The 14090-nt window shown below is 44.9% G+C and overlaps 1 protein-coding gene across 1 annotated transcript; it reads right to left on the bottom strand.

Moving 5' to 3' along the window:
• Positions 1 to 1328: 1328 nt before the first annotated feature.
• LOC128710515 (b(0,+)-type amino acid transporter 1) lies at positions 1329 to 13742 on the bottom strand. Its single transcript, XM_053805570.1, has 11 exons — positions 13619 to 13742; positions 11619 to 11744; positions 10649 to 10768; positions 10467 to 10568; positions 7369 to 7611; positions 4562 to 4832; positions 4251 to 4478; positions 4085 to 4181; positions 3246 to 3395; positions 3009 to 3177; positions 1329 to 1407 (listed from the first exon to the last, which is right to left on the bottom strand). Exons 1-11 carry the CDS (start codon positions 13740 to 13742, stop codon positions 1337 to 1339), a joined length of 1701 nt encoding a protein of 566 aa, XP_053661545.1. The 3' UTR covers positions 1329 to 1336.
• Positions 13743 to 14090: the final 348 nt, after the last annotated feature.

Raw genomic sequence — 14090 nt, 5'->3', positions numbered from 1 at the left:
TTAAAGGGAGGCTCTGGACAATGTTGTTCGGAAGGTTCGCGCGATCCTTCGGCGCGGAATGATAGCTCCGTTGGTGCACCGATCGAATCCCGCACATTCGCTTCCGGTTTGCATCGCGGCCACGGCGGAAAGGGGGTGAAAAGCCGGATGAAAAATATGGCACAAAATTTAAAATTTCCCACCCACAATGAGGAAGGAAGGGTGGGGGAATCATTCATCGACTCCTGCACTCCAAGCCGATGATGAAAAATGGTCGTGTTTCACTGGCCACTCACGGACGCACGCGGTGTGCTTTCCGTTTCGAACGTAGAAACACATCAAAAATTTGCTCCAAAAATCACAGCATCAACAACAAAAGAAACGACCATTCGGGAATGATCCGTGCAGTTTGGCTGGCGCAATAGGTAGACACAAAACCAAATTGATCACAATTGCCTCTAAACCCCCTAACAAAAAAAAAAATGCTGCCTTTAATCGTCTCTTTCCGGTTTGCTATGGTGGTGGTCTTTGTGTGAGTTACACGTTGTTGCCCGTATACAATCAACTCAGCAATGAACTTTCCCTTTCCATGGCAACAGATGCCTTCCTCTTCGTGTAGCTTGGTTACACTACCCACTACTACTAAATTGCCCAAGCAATGCTGCTGTCCCAAACATTCGTAAGAAGCGCATGCTGCCTGTCAATTGCATACTTTTAGGCGTGTCGAACAAAATGAGCCACTGTGCGAGCGAAAGGTATGCAATCCGCGTTGACAAAATTCTCCTATTTTCAGTGGTGGGATATCACTCCTCTCTCTCTCTCTCTCTCTCTCCTGCAACAGCATGACAGCATTGCTCACGTACACATCTTCCTCTTACATCACAAACAGTGTAAGTACGGACAATATGGTATATATTGTATATTATTGCTATGTTGCAAAACAAACTGTTGCATATTGCTGTCGCTTTTCTGTTCTGCTTTTCCTTTGTTTGCCTGCAGTGTCGCACACTCCGCGTTTTGAAAGCGTTACAAAAAGGATAAACAGCCAATTTGTTTGCTGTTTGCATTTTGCGATTAAGTACGTAGCACATACACTATCCACTACGGGGCACTACTGCTAACTGATGCGCTATATTACTAATGCCAACACACGACGGATGCTCCACCACACATCCACACCAGCCCAATATGCTAATGGGATGTGGGGGGTAAAATACATCCGTTGGCTTTACAGGTTTGTGCCATTGCTGGTTAAATTGCTGTTGGGTCTTGGAGGAAGAAGGGCCTTGCTTTCCACGATCCGGGTATATTCGTTGGGTGGGTGTTTGTTGTTGTTGTTGATGATGTTATCGCCATTCTAATCAAACATTGCCATCGAGGTCGTTGGAACCACTTCAAAGAGCATCTGGAAGAAGAGGGTGACATTGTCTGGAGGGAGAGAGAAAAGGAGATGAATAAATATTTTATGAAAATAATGTAGAAAGTAGTACGATCACTTCCCCAAGAAGCACAAAAAGAAGGCCAGTTTGAAACTAATTTCTTAGTTATGCCGTGACTCATAAAAACATCAACTGATCTGACATCGAAGATGTTTCCAACCTTTGTGTGTCATTCAATTAGATTAACTTAGAAGATATTGACCTGTATGTTTCAACCACAAAACAAACTGATATCACAAAGGTATACCGGAAGACCGGAGAATATGGTGCAGGGTTTCTTATTCGATGATGTCGTCAAGGGTTACGGATTGACTTAGTCGGAGAATGGATAAAGTCCTAAAGTCCTTCTAGTGTTGTGCTTAATGAATCATTCGAGAAGAATCACTCATATGAATCCTTAGCGAAGAGTCAATCAAATCGAGAATCGAGTCTCAACATACTCATGAATCCTCAGAGCAATGGTGGATCAGTTTTCGCAACTGATGATTGTGGAGATCCTGATTTACGTAGTAATCTTAGAGGATTCATGCATCTTTGGAATAGAGATTCCGGTTCATTTAATCAGTTTAAAAGTTCTTTCAGACTCATAAATCTGAATAAAATTCACTCAGCACTAGTATCTCCACATTCATAACTTCTTCCACGAGTACCCTAGATGGGCTTTATAAAGCTCCTTGGTGATCGTCATATCTCAGCTTTGAATTTCCGCTATTCACGACCTGCGAACCTTACTACATTATGCGCACAAAAGCTTATACTTTCACGGCTAGTGTATTGTCTAAATTAACTCCAAAATATGTACTCCTTTTCATAGAACCAAGAAAGCATCCACCAAAGAGTTCCTACCGGCACTCATACAGTGTTTTAATATTGCAGCAGTAATGGAAGAGTGTCTGCTATTGCATGAACGATTTCGAATTCCATTCTTGCCAGTAGAAGACTCTGTGCAATCAGGATCTATTATAGCCCGAACATAATCGACAGAGCATCTTCTAGTCTTTACAGAAAAGAGTCCCATCAGTTCTTCCGAGGCAAGGACTGACTATCCGGCTACGTGGTTGAAATAAGTTAGCTTAGCTAAACTAAGCTAATAAGCTAGAAGTGACAAACATGACGTAGTAGGTCCTTACGCTACGGAGAAGATTATTATCCTGTGTTTTATAATAAGACATATTTGGTTATTTTTACAGAACATGCAAAACAGATCTCCAATGGCATTCCTCGCCCATCTTGTTTGTAAATCATTTATCCGCTTCGCTCCAACTCCTTTCCGACCGATGCGAGCACATAAGCAGCAACTTTCGATAAAACCTAAAATATCACACCCTCACTCGATCTTACATATCTCACACTTACGTTTCCCCCTGCGGGAAGTTAATAATTTTTGCACAACACAATAACCTTCACCGATCATTACGGTGGGAAAATTGGCGGAGGAAAACGAAATCTACCGGTGAAAAACCAGCGACCTGGCAGTAGCGGTACAACACACGAAACAAACCACCGTCGTAGCTGTGTTAAGTGCTATTTTTAAAACCCCCTTTGCCAATCGTATGTTGGCCGGCCGTATGTACGTGTTGCTGAACTCACCCATGAACTTTGGATGGTAACCGTAGTGTACGAAGGGTACGTAGAAGATCAACCCAGCCAGTATGAACAGCACTGCGTACAGGTACTCGATTTGCGGCTTCTCGATGATGGGAGCCGCCACAAGGTAGCCGGAAATGACCATAACCAAAATTGGAATGATAAGCGGGACCTGCCGGGAGAGGAGGAGATGCATTAGACGTGAGGCGACGTACGGCAGGTTGCGCCAACAGCACTTACTTTGTAGGGTCGTGGGTAGTTCGGTTTGGTGTAGCGCATCACGATGAGGGCCACCATGGCGCCACCGTAGAATATCCAGGCGGTGAAACTGAAGAAGTCGATCAGTGAGTCGATCGTACCGTACAGCACCATCGCGCCGGCAATCAGAGACTGTGGAAGGCAATCAGAAACAGTGGGAAATGTTTAATCTTACCGCAAAGCTTAAGATGCCCTTATTTTAATAGTGTCTTTCTTCCTGACCGTACCCTCAAACACACTTACTCACACTTTTATTGGAGAGATTTTGAGTTGTGTTGTGAATTATTATATATTTCATTATATACTATGAGAGTTCAAGTGACAATTTGGAAGTCATTTGAGGAACCTGATCAAGTTGACGTGGGATATCCAGAGATAGATCAGGTATCTTCAATGCATTAAAGAGCATCAACTTTTACAAGATCTAAAATAAACTTGATAGATAATTATCTTCATGCACCTTATTATCAGCTCAGAGATCGGATCGGATAGTCTCCAGTTGAATCAGATGAAACAAATTAAATGATCGCCTAGATCAGACATGTCAAACATTCGATTCGCTTGGTCTATCAAATGTATGATGAAGTATGGAAATTGTGCCTGAATGATTGATTAGGCGTTGATGACGCCCTAACTTGCTGAGACGTATGTGACGTTGCAATATCCAAATTGAATCTTGAGCAAAATTGAGTTTGTTATCACAGACTTAGACCACCTCCTAATATAAGAGATTTATCTGATTTAAGCAGCTTGTAGTAGCTTTAAGAAGTCCTGGCTAGATTCAGCTGACAGGTGGTCTTCCTGAGAACGGAAATACTTACGTGAAAAATCAACCCCGGTGCCGGTGTTAGTCGACGAACGTGCACGTAGGACAAAATGTCCAACAGATGTCCCTCGCGGCTGGCAGCGAAACAGAGCCTGTGAAGAGTTGAAGGCCGTTTAGACCGAAGGACCTTTACGTGTCAACCTCAACCATCCAAAGCTTACCGTCCTGCGGCAAACAGTGTTCCGTTCGCACTGCCAAACGTGCTGATGGTGACACTCAGCGGCATCAGCCATGCCATCGCGCCCAGTATGCGGTTGCCGAACGTGACCGCGACGGCTTCCGATTCGATCATCTCCGTTGGCGACATGGCCGCCAGATAGGAGACGTTGATCAGTGCGTAGCAAAGCGTCACCAGCGGGATGCCGATGATGATCGAACGTGGAAGATTCCTAGATGGGAGAGAAATAGAGAGAGCGAGAGAGTGAGCAAAGTGTTGCGTTTTCATTCCGCGAAACTGCCGCCGCGTACGTACTTGCTCGGATTTTGGATCTCCTCCGTCACGTAGTTCAAGTTGTTCCAACCGTCGTACGCCCACAGACCGGTGTAGAACGCGGTCGCGATCGCACCCAGCGACGGTGTCGCACCGCTAAATGCATTCTGCAGATGTTGCGTATTCCCCTGGCACAGCTTGTACGCGCCGCCACAGATCACGATCAGCACGGCGATCAGCTTCGCCGACGTAAACACGTTCTGCACCGCCATGCCAAGGTTCACGCTGTAGCAGTTGACGAACAGGATGCTCACTGTGCGGGTGGGGGGACATAGGGAAAAACAGAGCGACAAAACGGAAGCGGGTCGATTAGTGGGGCCCAGGAGTAACCGCACCGCAAGACGACGCGGCAAGCTTCCGGAACGGCACGGCAACAAGACGTTAGGATAGATTGATTGCTTTGGTTTCGTTTCATTTTTAATGTTGTGGTGGTGCGCGCGTATGTGTTCGGTTTTGTTTTGCAACAAAGTAAAACGTTGAGAGATGTTAGCAAAATTTAAAGCAAGTAATTGATTTTACGCAACGCAACAAAAGAACGTAGGACAGTGAGATGAGATGGGAAGAAGTGAGGCTTAACACATGGACTGATATTGATCGACTTGCAGTAAGAAAATGTATTAAATGAAAGACTTAAAAAAATTTGGATAATATTTTGAGATAATTTTTGGCGTATCTTATGATTTTCTGTTCCGAAAAACACTTTAAAAAACCCTTTAACTTATGAGACATATTTACAATAACAAAAACTATCTGTATTTATTTACGTTTAATCCGAAATGGCTAAGGCCTTTAAATAAGACAGATCGGTCAAAATTGATTGTGTTTAAAAAAAATCAGCAACTAACATCTAGCGGCGTGTTAGCTTAACAACAATAATAAAGTGAAATAGCAAGACACACCTTAAGAAGGATATACACTCAGTAGCTCGAAAAAAGATCATTTTGGAGAATTTTTGAATAGAACATCGATCGCGTCTATTGAATGAATAATGTTTCTATATGCAAGTGTACTCATTCAAGAGTGAGTTAATACAAATTATAAAAAAATACGAAAACTGACGTTTCTTTTGTGAAAAAAGCTCTAAATTTGCGGCAACCTCTGGCAGTTTGTCGAAAACATTGGAAAATAATTTGATACTTATATTATATTATGTTGTATTTAATATTTTTTATTTTTTTAAGAAAATAGATACTTGTAATAAGGGGATACTAAGAAGAGCTGTCGTAATTAAAATAAGTTAGAAAATAGATAAATAACAGACGTTTAAAGTTGAAAACAAGCAATGTTGGACTAAAAATTTGACAGAAATGTGACAAGCAATGAGAAATCAAACAGATTTAAAAGCGTTCAAAAGCTGGTAAATTATTTAAAAGAATATTCTGTACAGCTTAGAAGTCAGTTCGTTAATAGATCTCCGAGATATTCTTGTTCGCCATTCGCAGAATGGAGTTTTAATTAAAAAAAACGTATTTTAATATTGAACATGAACGCATGGCGATATCCTTCGGCAGCAACATCATTAATTGTCAGTATTTTAATTAGAATTTGTTACAACATTATTCCCGATACCTTAAGCATCGTGCAAATTCAATCAATCTTTTCGAACATACTGTCTGTATATCTCTCCTAAACCGAGCAGAAAGTGAATGTATTAATTAACTGAACGAATTGGATTAATGAACAAATTTGAAGTAAGAATTAAAAGCAAAACAGGCAAATGTTCAAATTGATGGATAAGTATGGAAGTAATTGCCCTAAAGACGCAAATTTTACACTAAGCGAGTTGTGGTACCGTGTCCGATTTTAGTTAACCTTCTTCTTCTGTACACCTTACCGATCAATTTGGAACCAAGAAAGGATGTTTTGTGAAATTGATCGCACCAATTTGCATGCCGTTGATAGCGTTTGGATTAACTTCACAAAACCCCTCATATGCCGAACGAAAACAACAAAACCTTTCCGAGCTTCGATCAACTGTTCCGCGCATAAGTTTCGCATGGATGCATGGAAGAATGGGCGATGAAATGAAAAGATAGCAAAAGAAGCGGCGTTTGCCCAGTTCCTCCGTTCCTGTTCCGCGTGCAGCGCGTGTGTTTATTGGTTCGAGATGGCCGGCAGGAAGGATCGACGTACGCATGCACACGCGAGCAGTGCCAGAGCCACACCAAACGAGAGAAACCGGTCGGGTCGGGTGTTCCGGAGCCGGAACAGGATGGACACGTCGTGCGCTTCCCAATTCCGGTGCACCAGATGCGCAGCAGATTCTACAAGAAGAGAACACTTTAAAGCAGCAGAGGTCAAGGTGACGAGCCTGGTTGCTCTCTCGCTCTCTCTCTTTCTCTGTTTGGTGGACTCTTTAAGTAACGCTCATGGTATGCGATGTGTTGTCCTTACTTTGCCCAGTGCTTCAGCTCACGGAAGCGGATGGCAGAATTCCGTCCCACATTCGGCCTCACAACAGTATGCCTGTCCGATGCTCTGGAATGGAATGGGAACAGTTCTAACCGACTACCAACCAAGCCAAACGCCAAAACAACGAACCGAAACGAGAACGGATCTAGATCGGGGAGTTCCCTGTTCCGCGCACACCGGACACAGGACACCGTGTTGGGTGGATGGAGATGGCGATGGGTGGAAAATGGGGGCAGACCCCATCCACGATCCATCCCGGCGCAAGCAACCGTTCATCGTCGCTTCCTATCCCGCGCACTTGGCAAACTATCTCTTTCTCTCTCTCTCTCTCTCCTCTTTCTCATTCTCCCGCCAGCCGCCTGTTCGTTCGCACTTACCGATCGCAAGGATCGCCACCATCTTCACCACGCTCAGCGGCGGATCGCACTCGGACACGAACGCCTCGACGGCGTACTGCGCGAACGACAGACAAATGATCGCCATCTGGGACGGTTTGAGTACCAGCGTCGACACCCACGAGAACAGGAAGGCGGGCCAGGCCCCGAACGCGTCCATAAAGTATGCCCATTCTGCTCCGGACGAAGTATTCATCGTGCCTAACTCAGCGTACGCCAATGCACCTGCAAATAAAACGAGAAAGATAGAGAGAAAGTGTGGATTAGCAGAGCATCAGCAGGGCAGGGGCAGGCAACTCTGCAAGGATTCGGTTGTGTTGTGTCGGTTGTCTGGTCGTTTTGGCCGCACTGTATTGCGGCGATCGTTTTTAATACACCGCCGGTATGTCAGACGGTAGTCATCTTTCCTTTTTGGCAGCGTGACAATTGCATCCTTCCGCCGTCCGCCGGTTTAATTACGGTCAACGACGCGTTCATGCGGGACAAAGTTTCAACGATGCTCATTTATCGTTCAACGACTCGTTTTGCGGCATATTCCGCCCGGGGTTTTATTAGCCAAGCGAGTCTCGCTACCAGCCGGGATGATATTTTATTAACCAATAACTGTTTATGCAAATAGCTGTTCTTATTTTCATGTATGTTTGTTACTAGTTGTGGTTATTGGCACAATAAGCAAGCCTTGAAGAGTCGCCATCATTACAGTAAAGCGCAACCTTTACATATTCAAATCACTTCCGTAGTTTGACAACAACATCTTGGATATTTTGTACGAGGTAAATCTCGAGTCAAAGGAATTATTGTACCTAAAGTTGTAATACATCTTCCCCTTCAAGACTTTTCCCTTGTTCCACCTCGAAGGTCATTCATATCCGAAAAATCCAAAAGGAATACGACGAAATGGGTAACTATCAATGCATAAATTAGAAGGACTTTCATTCCGTTTCATGCAGATCCCACACAACTTTCCCATTTGCCGTCGATAACTTTGATCTTTCACGGACAAAGTTTTCCCGCCGCTTCTTTCGCACACACCAGGTTACGTGCGTTTCCGCAGGAAAGATGGCGCGGCGCACAAGAAAGCTCATCTGCATTAGATCTGCTATCGCAATTAAAACCTTCTTGAGTTACTCATCAATCAGAAAATGGGTGTGTAAGGTTTATTTTTGGCCGCCCGCATCATTTTGCTACACTTTCTTGCACGGAATCGTCACTGTTCGCATAACAATTTCGATAAAAAATCGCTGGTACGCTTACGATTGGTGTGCGATAGTACTGCGTCATGCAATTAAGCTCGCTCGCTATTAATAACGGCCAGTTACTTCTTTTCTCGTTTGCACAGCCGGCTGCAAACTCGTCGTTCGATGGGAAATATTTGTAAATATTGACCGAAAAGCTAAGGAGGAGATCTGATGATCTTCTAACGTGGTCGTTTGGCCACTTACACCCAAACAGCAGGAAAGTCACATGAGCGATGGATCGTTCACGATTCGGCACCCATTTAGATGGCTTCATCCACTTTCATGTGATGTCGTTCGTTGCGGTTTAATTTTCATTTACAATCCGCGTTAGTTTATTGTTAGAAAAGAAAGGCAAGGACCAACCGTCCAACCGTCGTAAAGATGTCTTAAGCTGTTTGTTAACAAACAATTCCATTTGGCAACACGCAACACGGTTCAAGGGTAACCAATTTGTCAATGGCAATACAACGGCGTTACTGTTATTGCGCATCAAAGTATCGCAACTAATTCTTATATCAAGCCTCTCTGAATGTTTAAAATTGATGAAACACCAGGCGTCTCCATTGGCGGTAAGTTCAGTTAAATTATTTTATTAATTATTCAACTATTAATGATCATTTATGACTGCCTAGACAAATGTATATGCCTATGCATTACATCATTATAAAATTGAAAATTATAATATTCTATAGCTTAGAATATTAAATTTTCAAATGTCTACAATTGCAACAATTTTATTATCTAATTGCACAATAACTATAAGTAAGTTTATATGACTACATTTAATTTCTTCTCATACAAAAAAGCTCAAACTATAATTAGTGTAAGCGTGCTTATATCTCTAACGTATACACATTATTCTGATCGTAAGGTAATTTTCTGCCTACAAGCGCTCACAGCTCACCAGGATGAGCCTACAATTATGGCAAGAAGCGTAAATGGCTCATTGCACAAATTAAAACAAAATGTAACAATAGCGCATCACGTTCTAGAAATGGTCACGGCCAAAATTTATCACCCTTCGTTTGGGAGCAGGGAATGAAAAATTCGTCCCAATTCCCAACAGCCTCACCCTCGGCCCTCATCTGCATATCAATTGGATCTTCAGCAGCTTGCTATCACCGCTCGGCCCAGTGTGTTATGGTGAGTTGGCCTTTTATGCAAATAAAAGATATTACCGTTCGGTAAAAGTGCTATTTTTAAAAATGCTTATCCACTCGGACGGCCGGCAACGTGCGACATCACACGGACAGTGTCACACGGCGATCGGTCGGGAGCGATCGCGCAACAATCGCTGTCGCATCCCGCGTGCAACAAAGAGCCCGCACGTTGCATCACACGGCAGCTCGACGGGCAGCTCGACCGGGTGTCAAAGCCGAACGCGAGTAAAGGAGAACCGGAGCAAAGCGAAAGTAACTGATCCCGTATTTGGGGCAGACCGAAAAAGCCGCGTCGCAAGGCATGATGTGACGCACGTCTCGACTGACAGCCATGATGAGCCGTGGGGTCCTTACGCGATATCCTCGACGGGTGGCTCTTAGGAAGCGGTAGATTATTCCTTAAATTGTTTCAAAACAAACCAGACGTGCAGACGAAACGGTGACAGTTTGTCAACTGCCAAAATACGACCCAATGACGCACACGATTTGTAGGTTTGGCTGTAGTTTGCAGGGAAGATGAATACCTTCCTTTTGGTCCAATGATCTTTCATTCCTCATTTATCCATTTGACATATTATTTTATCCAAATTATTTTAAGTCCTTAGCCTCGTTTCATGGGAATTTTTGGCGGATGTGCATAAGTCCTATATTGATTAGTGAAGAATCTACACACAATACTTACCTAACAACGAGAGCAATCCACAGGCCATCCAAATGATAAAGCTCACACCAATGGAACCAGTTCTCACCAGTAAACCCGATGGCGACACGAAAATTCCGGACCCTGCGGATGAGGGAAGAACGATCCCGCACGTTAGACATTGCGTCGAGCGGGTTTTTCATCTGCGGCGACGTCCAACTTACCAATCATAGTACCGACAATTAAAGCAACCCCACTGAAGAGTCCCACCCGTCTCTTGAGGTGAATAATGTCGTTCTGCGCTGAGCCCGGCCCCTCCAGCGCGTCCCGCATCCCCCCGGTCCCTGGAAAAGAGAAACATTGGCGAAAACACGTCACTCGAGTACTGCTCCCAACGCACGGTACGGTTAGTCAATATTGAAGTTTGGAAACTAATTTCAGCCCGAACTATTTTTCGGCAAACTATTTTCTAGTTATGCATTGCAGGCATGTTTTGAGCGTCTAAATCGAGTTTTTCTTTATATGTATAAGGTTATGTAAGCGAAACTTTCACCGTGATTTAATTACGTCTGCACTAGATTTATATTAAAGGGTTGTTAAAATCGGAGCAAACTAATTAGTATTTTTAATACTACATTCATTAATTCATTTCAATCATGAAGAATAAATAAAAAAGTTTATTGAGGTGGAGAGAATTTTAATTTACATTTCATGACCAAAAAGTAACTATTCCGGTAGTTACTGAGGAGAATTAAGAGATTAAGCTATCTTGAGTTCCTTGCCTAATTGCCTAACGCAAACCGAATCAAGCTGCTCCAAGAATTCTTCCACCGGATCCGGAAAGATAATCTTCCTTAGCCTTTCAAGATACCATAAAATCGAAAGTTCATGGCCACGGCGGATACTTATCCGTAATTCGTGTACTTCCGCAGTGTCGCAATCTCGAGACGAAGCCTTCTATCGTTTGAACCGTGAAGCGACTGCACCGTGGCCCAGGCAAGTGCATCAAGCAAATCCCTATTCGGTAACGCCGTGGCGGAAATCGAGCACATCATTTCCAGACGCGGAAAACGACTCGACTTCCCTTTCCCCCGTCGTATCGTTCTTTGCAAGTTGCACTTAACTTTCGACATTAAGCGGTAATTTGCAGCACACGCGAACCGCGTTAAGTAACCCCCGGGAACGGTTGCTTACCTGATGAGTCGGTCTCTGCCGTTTCGGACGTCCCTCGCCCGAGAGTCCCGTTGAGCTGCGCTGTTCCGTCCCCGATGCGGGAATTCCAGTCTGTCTTTGATACATCTTTAATTGATCCACTGTGTCCTGGACAACGGAAGGGAAAACAAATCGGTTAATAAAGCAACAAGCTAGCGACAAGGCGACTTCCCAGCTTTGGGCACAGCATCAGCGCACGGTACGTCAATCAATCGAACAAGACACAAACGAATGGCACGGAACAGAATAAACAGGAATTCGGCCACAGCACGATCCCGGTACGTGTTTTCATTTTAATTATGGCACTTGCTTGACGGTGCTAATTAATTTCACGAAGGATATATTTATCGTGGGACGCGCGCTGTCCAACCGGCACAAAGCCACCCGAAAACCGCTCGGTACGGTAAATCATCATCGTTTCGTCACCGGTCACTGCCGAACATAAAGGAAGGGAATCGTACGACCCGCACCGTTGTGTCGCGCTCGAACAGAATTAGCCTTAACGAGACACAATCGCTCGCACATAATCAAAACGGTCGAACTGTATCAGATGTCAATTGGAGCTGGTGGCCAAAACGTGAAGTGCAACCGACGGGCAATGAACTGTGTAGAGTTATTCCTTGCGGATGTCGCCTTAAGCGGCTCAAACCCGTGCACAAATATCCCCATCCACACTCATCGCGGGACGTTTAGCTTCAATCAATTAAACAGTGGATCTTTTCGATCACTCCACACTTCGAGCCCGCCACACACGGTGACCGTTTACGAATGGTGCACGACGGCAGGGACAGAACCAAACATTCTGTTTGTCCATCTATCAGCTAACTCCCGGCGCAAATATATATCACACGGTTCATGTTGACCTTACGATTGCCATCTGTCCCACCGCACCGCCACACATTCCCGCCCATCCACAGCGTCCATCTTCAGGGGAGGGGGGATTTTGTTTTCGTTGGCATGATTCACACAGTACGTTACGCTCCAAGCTCTCGGCGGCTCGCTGTGAATGGCCTTGGGCCATTTGTTTTTCTTCACTCATTTCGGAACACAAGAAAACGGTATCCGGTCACACACCGAAGGAAGCGTGCATGGAATGTTACCGTTCGGACCGTCTTCTGCGCATCGTACCCCGGGGGGGGGGGGGGAGGATTTGAGGTGATTAAAGTTTTGTTGCAATTAAAACTCATTTACAATAAATGCAAATTTCGTCATTCTGTTTGCTAAATACCATGTGAAGCTGGTAAAATGCGCTTGTACCATTTATTTTTCACATTTTTAACTACTAATGGAGGCGCCTGGTATGTTTCACTTTTGAGGATTAGGCGCCTCCATGTGGAACATGTTCACCAAGGGCGATTCGTCGCACACACACACACACACACACTGTCCCACTTATGATAAAGATAGCCAAAGCCGAACGGTCTCATTTGCACTGGCGGTATTACGTGACGGGCCAGCTGTGGTAAAATGCGCGTCGTTATATCATCGCCGGACCGGGGAAGCTCCTAACACTAACTGTTACTCTCCAAAGTATCCTTCCGTTATCGGTCAATAATGGGATTGAATGTATGAAGTTGTTGAAACCCTACGAACACCGGTAAAGGAGGTATAAAAGTGAACGTAAACATTCCACGAGCAGATGGCATTAAAATCTTTCCGTTCCGCTGGTTCCGATCCACGAACAGCGGCACTGTATGCGGCTTGACGATGTGCACACGATTTTCACACTCCTATCCTAATGGACGTACATCAATCATCACCCAATCTGTTCGTCGCAATTGGCAATTGTTTTCCCCGCTCGGTACGGAGGATCACAGACGAACAGTCGACCCCGTCGGTTTGCACCCCGCACCCAGCGCGTTTGGCTATTTTAATCCCAATCCCATCATAATCCAACACCCGACCCGGTCACGCTCCTTCCTGTTGAAGTTAGCGGAAAACACGGCGGATGCAAATCACCGGCTGAAGTCGAAAACACGCACCTGCATAGCCGTTAGTGCACTGAGTAGGAGCTGCTGTTGCTGCCACCTGCAGCTGATGTGCGTTGGGCCCTTCGGCATTGTGGTCTGTCGCTGCCGAGAAGAGCTGAGAGATTGAGCTGCGCATGGCATGAGCGTTCGGGGCAATTTTTTGGTCCGACGGTGTTTTTTTTTCGCAAGACCTGGCGCTCGAGCTATCGGTTTGCTACTGATCGTCCGCTACAAACGCGCCCTCTATCTCTCCTCCTGTCCACAATCGCCACCGGCGGTGACGGATAGTGAGGGATGAGATGGGTAGGAGTGGAGTGGGACGTGTTTGGAGTTTAAAAAGAGGAACGGTTCACTATTTAACCACTCTCGGACGAAACCACATGTAACACCGGAACGGGGACGTAGTGGGACAAGCAAAACACAAAACGTTTCGCACAGCAACACAACCACGTGGCAGAACAATCACCGATCTCGCTGATCTGCT

Source organism: Anopheles marshallii, chromosome 2 (assembly GCF_943734725.1).
Source record: "Anopheles marshallii chromosome 2, idAnoMarsDA_429_01, whole genome shotgun sequence".
Taxonomy (NCBI): domain Eukaryota; kingdom Metazoa; phylum Arthropoda; class Insecta; order Diptera; family Culicidae; genus Anopheles; species Anopheles marshallii.
Note: the sequence above shows the minus strand (reverse complement) of the source record. Positions and strands in the feature narration are given on the sequence as shown.